Source organism: Augochlora pura, chromosome 7, assembly GCF_028453695.1.
Source record: "Augochlora pura isolate Apur16 chromosome 7, APUR_v2.2.1, whole genome shotgun sequence".
Taxonomy (NCBI): domain Eukaryota; kingdom Metazoa; phylum Arthropoda; class Insecta; order Hymenoptera; family Halictidae; genus Augochlora; species Augochlora pura.
Genome location: NC_135778.1, coordinates 27,512,202 through 27,532,063, shown reverse-complemented (window position 1 = coordinate 27,532,063; position 19,862 = coordinate 27,512,202). Strand labels below are relative to the sequence as shown.

The following is a 19,862-nucleotide window of genomic DNA, read 5'->3' as shown; positions in this document are numbered from 1 at the left end:
GTAACACGGATCTCGAAATAAACACGCGATCGCTGGTAGACCGCTCGCAAACGCGGCGTCCGCGTTAATTACTTTCGGCGCGAGACGATTATGTGCGATTCGAGAGCACCGGCTATGCTCGCAATTAGGAGAGCACAGGATGTAACGCGGCGCGCGTAGGCGTGAATTACAGGTTCATCTTGCGGCGGCGCTGTTTACGATGATGCTGTTTATGCGGCCCGATGATAATTGGTATGTCGTAACGCGGCGCGCGCTGTCACGCTCATGAATAATTAAAGCCAACTATTACAGGAAGCGCGGACGGTAGACCGCAATTTTGACGCATCGCTCGCTTCAGGGCAACCCGTAATCGTCGGCTCCAATTAGACCCCCTGCCTTTCAATTAACGAAACGCGATTTAACCGCGCGCGGCCCTGCTTTACCGACGGTACGACTGTATTATCGATTGCAGATTCCTTTCATGGAATTACCGGGTGTCGGTAAGACGGTCTGCGCGGTGGGTAAACTGATCTAGGGATATTTTCAGATCTAACCGACCGCGGGAAAGTAGAAATCCTCTGCTCTGTCGGTAACACGTCTGACCATAATACCTCCTCCGTTTATACTACTGATGGTTTAACTCGTTAACTGCCACGATCGTTATTCGAGAACTTTGAAAATTCATCTGTCGATATTATTTATAACGAATGGCGTATATTTTGTGTTTGGTTTCTTTTCAATGAGTAAATAAATTTAAAAGTCATCTGTATATTGAACACAAGAAGATTACCATATTCGAAGCTTGATACATTTGATTTGAGTTCTATAATATAATTAAATACCATACATAAATAATTTAGAGTATATGAAATAATTAATACATGTTTTCTTACTTATCCTCATTTGGGCCTTGTTCAAAAAATATGGAATACTTTGACAACGAAGCATAATTTAAATATATTGGCAAAATTGACAAATAATAATTGGCAGTTAATGCGTTAAGAAATTGTTTCCGCGCCAAATTCGCGTCGGACAATACGAACCGCCATGAACATATGTACATACGAAATTGGGATATACTGAACATAGATATTGTCTTGTCGCCGGTATGCTCACGCAGTATTGGAAAATTGCACCAGACGAAACTCGTCGTATTGTACAATCTGAGCACCGTTCTGCGATGTTACTCCACAACTGTACAGAAACAGTATCCGGTCTCTAAATGTGTAGCTTGATGAATATATCGTAGCTTCTTTGATTGGCGCTCTGTATTATTATTATTATTATTATCAATGATCTGTCTTCGCACATCTATGATTTGACGGGGAAGGTGATCGTACGGTTCGGTGAAGCGATCGAGATCGTTTTGCGCCCCTCCCCAAGCCCCCTCGATTAATTGTCACGACTAATCTAACGGCCACTGCACGAGACGTCTCACATTGTTTTTGTCTTTTTTTTTTTTGTTCGTCGACGTGACCGACGGGTGTGTGGTGTGACAATATCATGTATGTGATCCTTGGGTTGCAGGTTCAAAGAGACCGAGCTTCCTGTTGAACGAGCGTATGTACTCGATCCATTTTATCTATTTATCAACCTCGTTTTACCTCACACTTACCCACAGAGACACACGTATACACAGAAAGAGAGAGACGCGCGCGCACATAGGCACACGCTCGCTAGAGATCGACTAATCGACACACGCCCGTAGCCACAATAATTAGCCGCTAAACGATTCGCCGCCGTTTACACGATTCACTGCATTCGAATCGCGACGCAACGCGCTTCCATCGTTTTTTAACCAGAATTTAGTATCCCGAGAACGCTTGCCGATTTTTCGAGGCTGTTTGCGCTCGTTCGAGACCGTTTCGCGTTCTGCTTGCCGCGGGAAAGTCAGAGCTGCGCTCGAGAAGCGAAATTCGTCGCGGCGGATCGACGACTTTCGCGCTCGAGCACGCCGTTGCTCGAACGCTCGCTTTTTGCGATCATTAGAAGAGTTCGTTGGCCATTGTTGGCTCGAAGGTAGAGGCGCGAAAAAACACCGCGCTGGTTTGGAGATTTAATTAAAAGACCGGGCGGGGGATTCCGGCGGGAGAGAAAGCGCGGGTTGATTGGAAACGCACGGTAGCAAGTCAATTACAATTTCCGGGCGGAACAGCTGCGGCGGGACGGCGTCGTTGCGCGATTCCACGGGGAACAATGGCGGGGAGCAGGCACGTGGCGAAATTAGGCCGATCAGATCGAAGATTGAGCGCGGATGTACCACCGCGCCGTTGCGTATGCGCGCACGCACGCACGCGTTCGCTAACTGCACGCGCACGCCGCCCACGCAAACGCGGCCGTGCACACGCGAATGCGTTTGTATACACGTAGATGCGTTAGTACACGCAGATGCTTCGTATACACGTGGATGCGTTGGTATGCACGCAAATGCGTTTGTATACACGCAAATGCGTTCGTATGCACGCAAATGCGTTCGTATACACGTAAATGCGTTCGCATACACGTAAACGCGTTCGTATCCACGTAAATGCGTTCGTATACATGCACGGCCGTGTGCACACACACTCCACTACACGCATACAGAGACGCACCGTTCCCGAAACAACTGCACCGAGATTTCAACCGCCCCGGAACAACAAATACGCCGCGGAAAACACTGCAACAGGAAACGGAACGTAATCGAAGAACCGCAAGCGCTTTTCCGATCGCCGACTATTAGACGAGAAAACACGAACGAGCTTTTTTCATTAACCGAGCCCAGCTTTTGCGAGACACCATAGCCGAACTAGACGACACATACGATGAACACACGGACACTGATAGAACGTAATTTTTCGTCCTCTACCCTCTGTTTGATCTTTCGTTTTCCCAGTTTTTGGTTTTTATTTGTTTTTGTTTCCTTTTTTACGTTTCGTACCGTAGACTGCGTAATTTACGTAAGTTCTTATTAACAGCATGCCGACCATAGTGGATCGTTTTCGAATAAAACCGAATTGTTATTTTCAGGATATTTACCGATCAGTATAGGTAAGTCTGATTTATCACGTATTTCTAGGAATGCTGCTCTGTAGATATGCGTTCGCAAACTGTACACCCGACCGGTTCGTATATCTTGTCTCTCTTTTTCTAGAGAGAGAGAGAGTGGGAATGAGAAAAGAAGATGGAGAGATAGAAAAAATAGAGAGAATGAAAGAGAGAAGACAACAATTTTTTGCATTAAAGCGCGCGCTCCACGGGTCCCCCGCGTTCGCTTTTCGGACGCGGATCGCTATTAGCCGGAGCTCCGGTAAATATTTTCGCGGTGCAACGGATGCAACGTGAGTGCACGCGAATGGAAGCGTACCGCGTGCAAATATTTTTATCTCGAGTAGCGCAAACATAGATGATACCGCGCGCAGAGGTGTATTCACTTTGCTCCATCTGTTGTGACGAGATTATGCGCGCGCTAGAAACGGGACCTGCGCCTCGCCGTTTCCTGTTACCTGTTTAATTAAAAAGCTGGGCGTGACCGGCGCCGGGAATATTTCGACCAAACAGCCAACGAGAGTTTCAGATTGGTTACAGGCGGATTTACAAATAGCCTCAGGGCTGTTTTTATGCAGTCTTATGGTGGGTTATGGAATTTTGTTTTGTCTGAAGTCTTGAGATTGAACTTTAAGCAGACGTAACTATAATAGGAGACAATGCGGAATGCGGAGACAATTGAGACTTTTAAGTTGGTTCAATTGAGAGTTAACTGGATCAGAATGGGTTTTTTTAATTGACAGTTTCAGAGGTCGTAATACTCTTTTGAATATATTTAGAGTATAGTAATGCCATGACTGGATTGTGAGATTATCTTTAAGTAGGCGTAATAGGTGTTTAGTAACTTTAGATTCGGAGCCAATTAGGATTTTTAAGTAGCTTAAGTTGAAAGCTAACTGTACCATAATAGGATTTTTGATCTAACACTCCCATAGGTTATAGCGCTCTTTTTCGGCTATGCTATGGTTGGACTTTAAAATTATATTCAGACAAACTTCAGAAGTATTTAATAATAATTCGAACCTAAAGCCAACTAGAATTTTTTAGTAGTTTAAATTAAGGCCTAACTACCCCATAATAGTATTTTTGATCCACCACTCCCATAAGTCACAGTACTCCTTCTCTAACTATACTATGATTGGGCTCTAAGATTATATTTAGACAAACCTAACAAGTATTTAATAGTAATTCGAATCCAAAAACAACAAGGATTTTCTAATAATTTAAATTGAGACCTAACTACGCCATAACGGGATTTTTTATCCACCCCTCCCATAGATCATAACACTTCTTCTTTAACTATGCTTCAACTAGACTTTAAGATTACATTTAGACAAATCTAACAAGTATTTAACAACAACACGAATCCAAAGGTAACCAGAATTTTTGAATAGCTTAAATTGAAACCTACCTGGTTAACGGTGGGTCCTTTGATCCTCTCCTCCCATAAGTTATCGATCCTACGACCATGGCACAGTTCTCGATGATACCTCCGACCGGAATGTCGTCTGTAGTACTGACGTAATCAATTTCTCCGGGGAAATTGTTTCACCTAACCGACCCCGGAGGTCTATCTTGACCCAGCTGAAGCCGTCCTCGACGTTTCACGGTAATTGTTGTAAACAATGCGCAGCCGTTCGTAATATATTTCCATGGCATCGACGGTTGATAATATGATCGCAATATGCGATCGGACTCCGCTCGTTAGCATGCCCCGTCAAGACGGAGTAGACAAAGGCAACCGAGCGGAACAGGTTTTCTCTCCAATAATGCCGCTTCTTTCTGCCCCGGCAATTTATTTATTTACGAGGGGCTTTCCTTCTGCAGCTCTTGACCCCGTATAATGAGACCAATCAAACGGGAGCCTGGTTAATTACTACGTTCCGCGGAGGCTACCGACGATTTAATGGAATTGTTGACAGCAATTGGATGTCTTGGTTCGCGGATTGCGTGCCACTGGGAAGTATGAACAACGTGGAAAATAGGACGGAGTTAATGTACAGGAAATTAATTAATTACAAAGATTAATATTGTCGAGGTACGAGGAAATTACAACCATGTTTAGTCGAGGAGACATTCAAGAGGAAATTCGTGAATGATTTCAATTATAAATTCAGCAATAAATTCAAGAATGAATTCAAGAATAAATTCAGCAATGAATTCAAGACTAGATTCAAAAATAAATGGAAGAATAAATTCAGCAATAAATTTCAAGTCATAAGTCAACGATAAATAAAGTATTTCGCTTAAGAATAAATTCAAGAGTAAAATCAAGAAAATTCAGCAGTAAATTCAAGAATAAATTCAGCAATGAATTCAAGACTAAATTCAAGTATAAATTCAGCAATGAATTCAAGACTAAATTCAAGTATAAATTCAGCAATAAATTCAGCGATAAATTCAGCGATAAATTCAGCAATAAATTCAGCGATAAATTCAGCAATAAATTCAGCAATGAATTCAGCTATGAATTCAAGACTAAATTCAAGTATAATAAATTCAGCAATAAATTCAGCGATAAATTCAGCAATAAATTCAGCAATAAATATCAAGTCAAAAGTCAGCAATAAATAAAGTATTTCGCTGATATATTCTTAACAGACCATTCACAGAAATTTTCTTACAGATAACATCTTAGTCTCATTTTTACCTGTCGAACACATCGACTAAATTCAGCAATAAATTCTACAACAAATAACAATAAATATCAACTCATAAGTCAACGACAAATAAAATATTTCAGTGATAAATTCCTGCTAAATCATTCACAAACTTGTCGTTCTAAATAACATTTTAGTCTATCTTTTACCGATCGAACTCACCAACAAAGTATATATAGAAAAATGTGATAGTATAAAATAATGCCGGGTGACTCGAAAGTCTCTGATCGGACCTCAAAGATCCATAAACCAGGGAACGCGGTAATAAGAAACGGAATCATTGTCTGCTCGAGAAAAATAGCCTCTTCAGAACAGAATTGAGTTGTTCGGTTACTTCTGACGCAAGAGATCCTCCTCTGAAAATAATGACAACTGTTTTTATCGCTTCGGTCATTAGGGGCATTAAGATGTAAGTGTCCGGAGGCCTTGACGGCGACACTGACTCACAATCGCCTCGAATTCCTCGGCTCGGCCATTTTCTGATCGGCCGGCGTAGGTACGGCCGGAGAATCCAGGGAATTGATGCGATTGGCGCGTTCGTTGAGACGACTGCAAATTGTTCGACGTCGGAGACAAGTCGTTTCTGAACGACGCTGCGTCGACAGGCTGCGAATAAAATTCTAACGCTGCATATAAAATTCTAACAATTCATATAAAATCTTGACACTCCATGTAGAATACTGACACTCCATATAGAATACTAACACTCCATATAAAATTATAACAATCTATATAAAATCCTAACAATACATAAAAAATCCTAATATTCCTAATAGAATTATTAACACTCCGTATAAAGTTATAACAGTCTATATAAAATTATAACAATCCATGTAAAATCCTAACAATCCATATAAAATCCTAACACTCCATATAAAATTCTAATACTTCTAATACAATTACTAAAACTCCATATAAAATTCTAACAATCCATATAAAATCCTAACAATCCATATAAAATCTAAATCTCCTCGTTTAACGTCTAATTATTATACCTTTACTCGCGAATCCATATTATACACTCGTACACAAAAGTATTCGAACGTTTACGCTTCTAACATTCAATTAAAAGTAATATTGTACGATTAAAATTCGCAGAAAAATTGTTTTATAAAAATAATTCGTTCCTGGATAAAATATCACTATAAAACATAATGGTGGATCTGTATTTCTTTGGGACTGTATGGTATCCAGTGGAATGGTAAACTTTGCGTTTATCGATGATATAATGGATAAAAAGATGTGTTCGAAAATTTTGCAGGAAAATTGAGAAAACAGTGCGTCGATATTGAATTCACCAAAGAATTATTTATTTCAGTCGGACGATGATTCGAAGTACCGATTAAATAAAACAAACATTTAATTTATATATATTATATTTAGATTAAATAGAACAAATATTCTATAATGTTCCACACGTGTTGTCATATCAACAACGAAGTCTCGATTTAAACCCCATTGAATACTTATAGAACGAAAAACGATTAACAAACGCAGTTATTACTTCGAAAGAAGCGTTAAAACGAGATATTATTGAAACATGGCAATTAATAAATGCAAATGTTACTTCCAAGGTAATCCACTGAATGAAAAACAGACTTACGGTTTTTATAAAAGTAAACGGTAGATCAACTTCCTATTAAAACTTTTAATCGTTTAATTTAAATAACTATTAAACGCTCTGTTTAAATACTTTCATCAGTCACTTCTGGTACGTGTTTACGATAAATATACTAGAAAAACGGCATATATTGTTGAATTATTTTTTTCTTTCTCTTCTATAATCTTAAGGTTTGTCTCTTTTTATCTGCGTAATATGATTTCAAATACTTCAGTTTAACATATATATTTCATTAGTCGATTGTTAGGTATGCAAGCGTTCAAATACTATTGAGTATGAGTGTATGTCAGGAGCAATATTAACGTCGATCAACATTATTATTAGTTAGTAGTATTAACGTTAAAGTAATTGATGCTGCATACGTTTACCTCTAAATATACTGTAATTACATACTGTACTTAACATACTGTACTAAAACACTGTAATTTCGTGAAACTTTTTAGGGTTTTCGCGCAATTGTTTAATTCCATCGTAACTTATTCAATTCAATTGAAACACCTGGGACTGTTTCAAGGGTTCCCATAGAGCAACGAGGATTATTTCGAGTTGGCGATCGAACACGTCGCGCGGACCTGTTTATTAAACATTTCGAGCGATTCGTGTTAATTAAAGATGTCCGTGGCACGTTGCAGAGAGAGAGAGAGAGGGGGGAAAGGGGGCAGGGCGGGGCTATATGAAAATTCATTGGATTTTCAATGAACGCTGCCGAACGGCTTGGCTCTTCGACATTTCCCATTCAACGGGCGTATTTGTTCGCCGGTCGCCGCGATGACTGAATGACACCTGAAATAAAATTTCGCGCGTGCCTCCGACGGATTTCTATCGATCGGCATCGATCAACAGCGATTCCCCCTCCCTCAACGTATTGCCATTGGCCGGACGTTAATATTGCCTTTGATTAAACGTTTATTTACACCTTTGATCGGCGGCGGTATTGCATTTCCGGAAATACGTTCGCGTACAATTTTGTCGTTTTCGAAGCCCGAGTTCTTCGAAATCGATTCCGAAAATAGGATTGAAACGTTCGGTATGTTATATTGTCCGGGCTTGATCGCACGAACGCGCGACCGTCGTTGGAATCTGTTCGAAATATTTGCGCGTAGCCGAAATACTGAAACTGGAAGAAACATCCATGAAAAATATAGGTATTCGCAGACGCTCGAAACGCGTTTTTTTGGCAACGACTTGTCATAACAGTGGCTTCGGAATTTTTGCAAATTTCTCGGCACGGTTGACCCATAGTTGAACTAAATATTTTCGACGCCGGAATCGAAAACCGTTATTTATTTTTCTTAACTGCGGTGTTTCGAATGGATTTATATGAGAACATTCTCAGCCTATTATTTTGACGTTGCATTGTTATTGGAAGAGTTATGGTTCGCGCGTTCGTTCGGCTTCTACAAATGGCCTGCGTTTTCCAGGCATTTCTGTTTCTCCCGTCCAGGTTTTGTAAGTTAAAAGTTTATATCCTTGATACGTCATTTTTTTTTTGTTACAATTAATGCGTGCATTTAAATGAGAAAATCTTTGTTAAACTTCTGGAAATAGTTTGCACTTTGGGGTGTAGTTTCATTCCCTGAGATATTTTCCTTTTTGGCGTCCAATTTTTGCAATTTAAAAATCGCAAAAAATTCTGGAATATGTATAAGAATATCTTGGATACGTCATATTTTTATTATCATTAATTCATAAATTTAAATGAGAAAAAAAGCCTCATTAAACTTCTAAAAATAGTTTGCACTTTGGGGTGTAGTTTTATTTGCTGAGGTATTTTCATTTTTCTCATTCGATTTTTGCAACTTGAAAATCGCATAAAATTCTTAAAAGTATACAAAAATATCTTCGATACTTCATATATTTATCATAATTAATTTATGCCTTAAAATAAGAAACAATCCTTATTAAACTCCCAAGAATAATTTACACCGTTGGATAGTTTCATTCTCCGAGATATCGTATTTCCCGTCCAACATCTGCAACATAAAAATCGCAAAAAATTCTAAAAAATGCACAATAGTATCCTCGACACGTCACAATATTTCCATAATTAATTGACGCATCGAAATATAGAAATTAAACATAGGTCTGCGGAATGTCGCATCAGTGCAATTCCAAGCACTTCGGCTCTTCTAAGAAAGTTTCAAGAATTTCGCGAGTCCGGTAGAGAATCTAGGCTAAGAAAGAGATACTGGGAAGCAGAGAACGCGCTGGGAAGTATCGAAACATTAAGTGAAAAAGTGACGGCGTTCAAAGCGGCGTACGAGAGCCTGGAAGAAGAAGAAGAAGAAGAAGAAGAAGAAGTCGCTTGAAAGGAGCGTTGATCTGGCAGAAGCTGCAAGCGTAAAAGGAGCCGCGACGCGAAGATAATAAAAAGCAGGCGCAACACGCGGCGACAGAGACGGAAGCGGAATGGACTGCTGAAAGCGCGAACTTCGACAGTTTCCGCGGCGCGAACGCGAAACCGTCGGCCGACACCGTAGCTGATTCACGGCGATTACTTCTTCGGTCCTCGGAACAATCGTCCGAGCATTTATTTGCGATTCGCCGCGGCGAGACGCGCGAACGATTATAAGCCTCTATGACTGGGTCCGCGCAGCCTTGATACATCGGCGTATACTCGGGGGAGAGACGACGGGCGAACCAATTGAAACGCGTTATTTATCAAGCAGGCATTTGCATCGTGACCACGCGCGCCCTATTTATATTCGCAGCTGATGCACCTCAAATATCCAATACGTTCCGCGGGAATGCTATTTCTCATATGTCATCCCGGACGGATTTTGGCTGGTCCCCGCGGGGATACGAAGTCAAAGGCCAAAATATTTTCAGGGTGACTCGTGGAACCTTCGAGGATAACCCCTTAGTCGAGAGGCGAGTCTAAAAGAAATCATTTTTATCTTTACTTGAAGAAATTGGTAAGGGCTGTTAACGGGTCACTAAATTCAGTTGAATAATGTAAAAAATGCATGAGGTTATATAAAATGGAAACATTACAAGTCTGAAAGGCTATTTTAGATTTTTAGTTGAGATGGCTCCGACTGGAAAGGGTTAAAAATTTGTAGATACTGTCAGAACCGTGTCTCGACGTCGAAACGACTTGCAAGTACGATGATCTAAGTATTTTTACAATGATTAGATTTAACATAATTATAACGTAATGTGTTAAATCATGTGCGGAAAGCGTTGAATTATTTTCAAGAAACTGCAACTGCTCCAGTTTGAAAAGTAATTACACCGTTCGAAGACTGTTTACACCGGGTGTACGCGACTCGGCGTGAGAACCACTTAAAAAACTCGAAGACTCGAGTATTATCCAGGCGAGCGTGCTCGCTACTTACAAGCAGGGAGAACTCCAGATATCGGAGTACTCGTATCAATATCCCACGAGAGAAGCCACTTAACTATTCCCAGAGCAGCGCGTCTGGCAGCGGAAATCGTCCTCAAACTGGCCGATCCCAGAAATTCAAACGAACCCCGCGACTTGCACAAAGAAGAACGCGTTGCTACGTGTCGGGAATGCTGTCGGGGAGGAGAGATCTATCCCAGGTCTGGTCCCGCGCAGAGCAAACAAGATCAGCCGGGGCTAGCCAAAAAATCGTGAAGCCTCTTGGCGATGCTAAATGCGGGCTTAGGCTACCTGGGACTAGTCTTTGGGTGAAAGGATCAGCCGGAGGGCGAACGGGCAGGATGAAGAGGGTTGGCTGTGTAGTCGGCGGAGCTAGACGCACACAGAGCTGGTCGGAGTTGGTGAGTTATGCCAGTGAGAAAAAGATAGATAGAGTGAGAGAGAGAGAGAGAGAGAGAGAGAGAGAGAGAGAGAGAGAGAGAGAAAAGTATGAAGACAGAGAAATGAGAGAGAGAGAGAAAATATAAAGTGGTGACTTGGAAAACAGATGTTAAACGAAAAGGATGTTTTAAAATTTTTATTATAGGCAAATAAGGAAGTTGAAGAATGAGTATTTTATTTTTTGGTAAAGTAATAGCAACATTTTAAAGGAGTATTATAGTCATTGGCTAATAGGTTAATTCTTCTGTTATTTAAAAAATATTCAATTCGTTAAGTTTAGTTTTAAGGAAGTTGTGCTCTTTTAAAAGATGTATGTAAATGTATGGCCGGCACTGTAGACAGAAACAGAAAAAGGGAAAGAGAGAGAGAGAGATACCACCATACGCTTGGAAAATAAATACTAAACGATAAGAGTGTTTTAAATTTTCATCGTAGCCTCAGATAAGAAGGTTGAAGAAAATGAATTTTTGTATGTCTTTTTATCAAGTAATCGCAACATTTGAAAAAGGTACCATAATCGTTATCCAATAGACTAATCCATCCGCCATCTAAAAAATATTCAAGGCATTAAGTCCGGTTTTAAAAAAGTTACAACGTTTTAAAAGGTGTACGTAAGTATGCGGCCGCCACTGTGCATGCTCGATAGAGAGTGGGTTGGCGCGATAGAAAGAGACGGATAGAGAGACAAAGAGTCAAAGAGAGAGAAAGAGAGAGAGAGAGAGCGAGAGGATAGAGTGGACGACGCGCAAGTTTCCCGCGCAAATCGTGCCTCTGCCCCCCCTCCCCCCCACCCGGCCGTTCCGGCTCCGGCACACAGTGAAATCTCTGCGAAACCAGAACACCCTGGCCAGTTGGACGTCGCGTCGAACACGAGGTGTCCGGCGACGCCAGCCCCGGCGACCCTTGAAAGGCGCAACTTCCGGTTTTTCACGCGTCACGCTGGCCGCGTTCCGTCGTTCGTCCTCTATCGCGGCGGAGAGGCGTGCTCGGGGTCGCGTAACAGGCCCGATCGATGGCCCGTCATCGATAGTCAATGGTCTCGCCGCGATCACGCAACCACACGGGGATCACGCGTCACGGGCTCGCGTGACAAACGTGCACATCGTCGCGTCCACCGCGAGGCCCCCTTCGGCCAGTGACGTCAGATCGTCTACTCCCTCTGTGTGACAACGAAACTCACCGGTGACCGAGCTGTCGCACCTGGGACGGCTCTAGGGACACCGTCCCCGGACCACGGGGTAGGCTGATCAGCCGCACGATTCGATCCCTCAATGGGACTGGCCGGCCGAACTTCGTACTTGGAACACGGGAGTTGCGTGACCGAGTGGACCGACCACGGCTATACCTCCGGGATATCATGAGCTGTTGCCCTAAGTGGCTTGCTAAGTGCTCCTTACATGTCTGTGAGGATATTACCGATTTTTATAGTGTGCTTTGGGAACTGACTTTTGGGTTTCGGTTAGGCGGTGGGTGGGAGTTAGGCACGATGATTAGGGGATTGGATGAAGTGGTTTTGAAGTTGGCTTTTGCGAGTTTAGGTGATTCTTGAGTGAAAGTGGAAAGTATCGCGATTTTTAGGAGGCGATGTTTTGGGAACTGTCTTTTGGCTCTGGGATAGGGGATACGATGAGATTGAATAGTATGATATTGAAGTAGTAGGTTAGCTATATTTTGTGATCTTCAGTTTTTCGTATTTAGGATGTTTATTATCTGTAAAGTGTCACGATTTTTGGAAGATGCTTTGTTAGGTACTGTCTTTTGAAATAAAAATAGAGGATGCATTAAGATACTTAGAGAATAGATCAAACATGATACCAAAGGAGTAGGCTACTCAGATCTATTGGCCTTCAGTTTTTGGAATTAGAATGTTTATTGATTGCCAGTGCAAAGTGTCACGATTTTTGGAAGGTGCTGTTTTAAGCACTGTCTATTGAATTCAGAACAGAGGATACATTAAGGTCGATACTTAGGGATAAATGAGACATTGTATCGAGAGGATTGATTATCCAAAAACTATGGTCCACAGTTTTGGGAATGGGATGTTTATTGATTACCAGCGCAAAGTGTCATCATTTTTGGGAGATGCTGTTTTAGAAAGTCTTTTGAATTCAAGAGGATAAATGATAGGATGATGCTTAGGAGATATATTAAACATGATGCCGAGGGGATAGACTAGTCACACCTGATGATCTTCAGTTTTCAAGATTTAAGATGTTTATTAACTACCAGTGCAAAGTGTCACGAGTTTTGAAAGATGTTTTAGGAATTGTTTTACAACTCGATGATAAAGAATATACTTTACCGGATACAATAAAACTACAATAAAACTGACCTTTATGAGGCAGGTCATGCTTGATACTTAGGTGAAAGGCTATCCAGAAATGCTACTCTTTAGTCTATAATATTTAAAACGTTCTTCAACAGTCGGTGAAAATTATTCTCCACTTTCTCAGGATATAATCTTCCACTTAATAAATATCCCTTCAGATTAAGAATACAGCGTATAACTCTAAAAAATGAGCTGCCTAATAACGACGTTTATTAACGATGTTTATTAATTTCCTTTAATATTTCCAAAATTAAGCTACCACTAATATTCACTTCTCACTCCATGAAATTATAATGTCTGAAAAATGCTCCCCCAAGTCGCGAAATAAGACACAAAACAAGCTAATACTTAGAGGATAGGTCGTCCAGAATGGTGTCTGTTCTTCAGGATTTAAGACGTCCTTTAACAGTCAATGGTAATGATCATCCATTCTCTCTTCGTTCTTTTCATCCCTTAATCTTCTACCTCGTAGTCTTTTAGAATCAAGATATAGCGTAGCTCCAGAATAATACTTAGAGGATAAGCTGCTCGACAATCTTCTTCCTTCAATGTTTAAAAATTAAGTCATCAGTGTTATTATTATCTAGTAATGATACTATAATGTTCGACCTATAGCATAAATTAAAAGTTGATACTCAGGAACGATATTATATAATCTTTCAATTCCTAATTAGTCCTTTAATTTCAGAATAAAGTATAGTTTCAAAATAATACTTGGTAGATAAGCTGTTCGACAATGTTAACCCTTGAATATTCAAAAATTAAGTGTCTAGTGAAATTACTTTCTAGTCCATGATACCATAATGTCTGACTTAAGGCATGAGACAAAAGTTAATATACTTAGAAATGATTTTCTATAATCTCCCACTTCGTAGTTAGTCCCTTAATTTCAGGATAGAGCATAGTTCCAAAATAATACTTAGTAGATAAGCTGTTCGACAATGTTCCCCCTTGAATATTCAAAAATTAAGTGTCCACTGAAATTACTTCCTAGTCCATGACACTATAATCTTTGATTTAAGGCATGAGACAAAAGTCAATACTTAGAAACGATCTTCTATAAGCTTCCACTACGTAATTAGTCCTTTAATTTTAGAATAAAGCATAGTTCCAAAATAATACTTAGTAGATAAGCTGTTCGACAATATTCCTTTTTGAATATTCAGAAATTAAATTAAATTGAATTAAATTATTCAAAATAATACTTAGTAGATAGGCTGTTCAACAATGTTCTTTCTTGAGTATTTAAAAATTAAATTAAACTAAATTATTCAAAACAACGCTTAGAAGATAAGCTGCTCCACACTGTTCTTTCGATGTTTAAAAATTAAGTCACCAGTGAAATTACTTTCTTCTACAATCTTCCACTTCGCGAATAATCCTTTAATTTCAGAATAGACCGTAGCTCATTACACCGCTCGGAAAATACCCGATTCAGCCCCGACGGTTTTCACTGAGCAGGATTTAAAGCCGCTATAAAAATAGCTCCCCAGCTCGCGCGACCGGTAGTCCCGTGCACGGAAAACGGTCCCCTGCGTCAGATCGAAATAGAGAACACAGGGCAAAGATGATGCCGGAGGTTTACGACACCTCCCTTTATGGAAATCCTGTTGGCCGGATGGGGTTAGAAGTTATGGTCGGCATCGTGTGTCAAAGAACAGCGGTGCCGGGGCGCCGCGTCGCTTTGATCGCTCGCCATGGAATATTGGATAGGACGGGGTTCGCGGCGTAACAGTCTGCGGATCGGTAATTTTGCATCGCAAGGCCGCCGCCGTACATCGCCGCGGCGATATCTCTCAGCGTAGGAAGAACCCGCGCTCCGTTACCACGTTTGTTATTCCAGAGACCGCCGCGTAGCCTGTCGAACTCGTTCCTTATTTACCCGGGGCCAGTCGATAAATCAATATTATTTACGGCGAACAAAGAGCAAGACGTCCGACCAGTTCTACTCGGGTAATCGTATGCTCGATCGTAGACCTTATTCGCATAACGAGACAAACAACCGTGACGGTTTTTCGCCGGGCGACAAAAACCTCCGCGGAAGGCGAATGCAAATCGGGCGGCCGCCGCCGCTCGCGGAGTTTACTGACACCGCGGATCTCGCCGCGGGACGGAGAGACTCGATCGGGACGATTAAAAGCCCATCGCGGGACAACGTCGACCCATCCGCCGTGCTAACACGTTTCCGATCCGGACACGGTGTCGTCGCGGCGTCGGAATGCGAATCGCGCGACTCGCGCGCACTGTTTTCCGCGAGACGAAACAATGCCTCATAAATATGCAGCGTACGTGTCACCGGAGACATTGAATATTTATGGTATTTCGTCCGTGTGCTCTCTGGTCGCTCCGTTTCTCTCTCGCTTTCTCTCTCTCTCTCTCGCTTTTATTTTTTACACAGGCTCGCACAGAATCGCCGACCCACTTTCTGAATATTCATGGAAACGGCGGAACATTTTTTAATCGTCGCCCGCGCGATCCTCCGCGGACGATTCCGTCTCGCTGGGCTCTGCAACGTTGTCGCGAACACGATCGGCTTTTTTTCGGGGAACAACGGGCCACGGGATCCTCGCGGAGGGAACTTCTGACCGCGTCGGGTCCGGTTAATTCGGCCACGAGAAGCTGCGCTAATTGAATGCTCCTCCTCCCGCGGATTGTAATTCAATTAGACGGGAGCTCCTTCGTGGGGAAAAAACGGTCCGAAAGTTCGGTTCGTTTGCGGCGAAGCTGGAATTAGTTGCGAGGGCTGCGAGAGCTGTAGTTGCAGGCTCGGACGCGGTCGTGCGAACTTATGCTGGACAGGTATAATTGCACCTGCAAGTTGAGGTATAACTAGGCGGCACTGGTTCTATTCCTAAGCAATATTGATAATTACAAGTTTAGTCTTCTTTGAGGATGTTTCTTATCTCTTTGGTTTCAGAATTAATTCTGAAGACATCGTGATGAACAGTCAGTGTATAGATTATGGTCGAGGAAATTCGATTTTTGGTGATTTTTATCGGGTTGGTTTGATCTTGTTGGTAGACGTTTGTTCGTATTTGAGATTCAAATATAAGCTGATAGATTTCATACTAGAGGAGATGGTAAAAATTCAAGACGACGTTTATCACTTTACGAAATTATTTTACAAAGTTTGATCTTATTTGATCAATTATAAACCTGTTTGATCATGTATAAATCTGTTTGAACAAGTATAAACCTGTTTGATTAATTATAAACTTCTTCCATCACGTGTATAGTTGCTTCCGCTCTCAGAAGTCTTACAAGTCTTCATCTATCCGATTAAGCTTGAGTATAGAGTGCTAGGATCTACGTTCAAGTATTCTACAATTTGTTTCTCGATTATTTACATTAAGATGGTTTGAGATCGTTGGTGAACGTTTGATTGCGCTTGATCATGTCCCAGTCTTAAGTCAAAGCTGGCCGAATTCATGCTAAAAGAGATGGTCAAAATTCGGACATGTAGCACTTTGTAAAACTCTTTGGCGAAGTTTCAACTTGTTTGATTAAGTATATAGACCTGTTGGATCATGTTTGCAGTTATGTAATCGATCTTGAGTACATACTACTAAGCTTTATATTAAAATATATGCCGAGAAAAATTGCATTCAAAGGTATATTAAAAAACCTCGTTGACGAAGTTTGAACCTATTTAATCGAGTATAGACCTGTTGGATCATGTTTGAAGTCATCTAATCAATCTCGTGTATATACTACTAGGCTTTATGTTAGAATATATACCAAGAAAATTTGCATTCGAACATATATCAACATATAGACCTGTTGATTAAAGTTCGACGCAGTTTGGACCAGTCTTGTAAAGTACGCAGCTTTGAGACATCGAAGGCATCGCGGCTGTTCGATCGACTTCCCGATGCATTGTTTCGAGCACTTAATAATCGCCGCGCCTTTTTTAACAGGAAACCCCACGGGAGGATGAGCGCGCCGTAAATCATGAATAAGAACCGCAGGATTCGCGGGGATTGCATGCACTTGCTCCAATTAATTCGCTTCTGCAAACCCGGCTGCATCGATTCGTGTCTAACTCACCGTCGGCGATCTCTCGTGACGTGTTTGTTTCCTCGGGAAAACAAGCACCGGGGTTCGTTTAGAATAATTTTGCCAGTTAACTTGCTTGCCAGAAAACAGAATGGCCGCTGACGACTATCGATGGCTATCTTCGTCCGCGACTTAAGACACGGTTCCGTCGTCGTCCCTCCGATAGATCTTTTGCTTCTTGATCTATAAATTGCTGACTTGATCTAGAAATTCGTCAGTGTCCGCACAGTTTCCTCGAAAATCAGACGGATATGTCGACGCATACCGGGTGACATGTACGAAACAAATCGAGCAGTAAAAGTCGAACAATTGCGAAAGGAAATTTTACTTCTGACCAAGGTCGTCCGTTACTACTTACCGCGAAGCACATCTTCGACGCGAGTTTCCTCCGAAACGAGGCGACCTACGCGAAAATGCTGTTGCACAATTTCCATGGAGAATTTCTCGCAGAATAATCTACGTTTCGTCTCGTCGCGATGCGTTCATCGGCGCCTCTGCAACGCGCAATTTTCTCGAGGCTTGCGCGATCACCGGTATCTCGTTATCACTGCTCACAGAAGGGCTGCTCGGGTTTCGGTATTCGAGTTCCCCTAATCTCTCGCCCCTCTCCCTCTATCGCTGCGCGTCGTGCATCGTGAATCGAACCGGCTTATCACAGCACGTCGTCGACGCCGTACACGATCAAGACGTTTCGTTTCGTCACGGTTCACCAGTCGGCGCGTAACGCCGCGTTTCCGTCGATTGTGCCGCGTATGACGAAATTCGTCGATACCTCGCTGAAATCGATCTCCCCTCCCCCGGTGGCTCCGTCCACGCCGCCTCTCCCCTCCCTCCGTCGTTTGCACGCGCGAACTCGGCTCCCGCCTGTTACATTTCCGGGAAAAGAACAAATTGATTGATGGTCTCCGTGTGTTCGGCGAACTCGATTCTGCCGATTACCGGGCAATCGGGATTTAAGTGCTTCCTCGTGACGTTCTGCGCGCGGCGCGGGATGACGCGACGTGATTTTTCAATCTAATTGGGAAACTCTGTGACGTGTGTCCAACGAGCCCATTGTCTGCGACGACGTGCTGCAACACTGTGCAAACGGTAACGGCATAAGCGTCGTACGAGGGACTGCCAGATACACCTGGATTATTTCTGTCGTTTTATTGGACCCTTGGAGCACCGTCCAATTTAATTGTTGCTTAGCCGCGGACGGTACACGGATCGTTTATATTTTTGGAGCACCGGGAAACTTGGTAGCTTTTGCAGAAGTGATATAGTGACGAATATAATCAGTAGACGAAATATCATTATTATTTATTATTAGCAAATGATTACAGTGATAATATTATTATAGAGATATTATTATGTGGTTGATTTAAACCTTGGAACAGTAACAAATTTAATAATTATTCACCTAGTGAGATATCGAGATATTGAAAATCAAATTGAAAATTCAGAAATGATTGCGACGGAAAACTTAAATTGTATCTAAGATTAGAGTATTATCTCAAATATCTAATAAATTTAAAGAACGGTTAGGTTGAAGAACGTTAGGTAGTTGAACGTAGTTGGTTTAAAGTTTGGAACAGTGACAAATTTAATTATTCACCTAGTGAGATATCGTGATATTGAATTTCAGATTGATAATTCAGAAATTATTGCGACAGAAAATTTAAAATATATATAAGATTAAAGTACTATCTAAAATATTTAACAAATTCAATGACCGGTTAGGTCGAAGAACGTTAGGTTGTAGAACGTAGTTGATTTGAAACTCGGAGCAGTGACAAATTTAATAATTATAGTGACATATCGAGATATTGAAAATTCAGAAATGATTGCGACAGAAAACTTAAAAAGTAACTACGATTTACCTGAAATGCTTAATAAATTTAGAGAACGATTAGGTTGGGCTAGGTCCAGACATTGTAGCAGGCACGCGCTAGCAATATGTAGTCGCCGAGGTAAGAGCGCACGTGAGGAACGGGATTTATGTGCGGAACTCGCTGGATCCGCGATGGAGGTCGTCGAAATAATTCAGTCTTAACTGGCGCTTATTGGGGCGGAAAATAACAGCCGGCATAGAGCTAATATGAAGTTGAATTAAATTCGGTTTACGTGTAACTCTCCGACGAAATTCCCCGTGTGTTTCGCAGCGGGCTCTCCCTCTCTCTCTCTCTCTCTCTCTCTCTCTCTCTCTCTCTCTCTCTCTCTCTTGCTCTGGACATAATTGAAACACAATAGCTCCGCGAAACGGCGAGGGGAGAGAGAGTCGACGCGACAGGCCGGTGGTGACTTGTCCGGATTGCTATTGGCTCATTTGTGTAATGGAATATTCGTATTAATAACAATTAGCACGACGCAAGCAATAATTATTCGCGACGGCTAATTGCCTGCAATTGACGTTTAATCGAATCC

General features: G+C 41.8%; 2 protein-coding genes across 18 annotated transcripts in view; one reads left to right on the top strand and one right to left on the bottom strand.

The window, feature by feature from the left end:
• Positions 1–19,862, top strand: part of Dnc (phosphodiesterase dunce) — a 467,245-nt gene that overhangs the window by 361,335 nt on the left and 86,048 nt on the right. For 11 of the 15 annotated variants that reach the window (XM_078188084.1, XM_078188083.1, XM_078188079.1 and 8 more), the window contains 2 exons: positions 1,507–1,539; positions 2,986–3,006. The exons of 1 other annotated variant lie outside the window; for it this stretch is intronic. In XM_078188084.1, the coding sequence (XP_078044210.1) occupies positions 1,507–1,539; positions 2,986–3,006 (54 nt within the window). Of the gene's footprint in view, positions 1–1,506; positions 1,540–2,985; positions 3,007–11,942; positions 12,310–19,862 lie in introns of those variants that run through there. 3 more of the 15 variants (XM_078188073.1, XM_078188072.1, XM_078188086.1) reach the window with 3 other exon arrangements.
• LOC144473829 (uncharacterized) lies at positions 5,575–18,243 on the bottom strand. 3 transcript variants are annotated; one of them, XM_078188089.1, is made up of 3 exons: positions 17,815–18,243; positions 6,107–6,269; positions 5,575–6,019 (listed from the first exon to the last, which is right to left on the bottom strand). In XM_078188089.1, exons 1-3 carry the CDS (start codon positions 17,824–17,826, stop codon positions 5,994–5,996), a joined length of 201 nt encoding a protein of 66 aa, XP_078044215.1. In that variant the 5' UTR covers positions 17,827–18,243; the 3' UTR covers positions 5,575–5,993. The 3 variants fall into 3 exon arrangements, 2 of the variants coding, with proteins under 2 accessions (XP_078044215.1, XP_078044214.1); XM_078188088.1 differs by having other exon boundaries at positions 6,111–6,269; XR_013494652.1 differs by lacking the exons at positions 5,575–6,019; positions 6,107–6,269 and adding an exon at positions 9,105–9,257.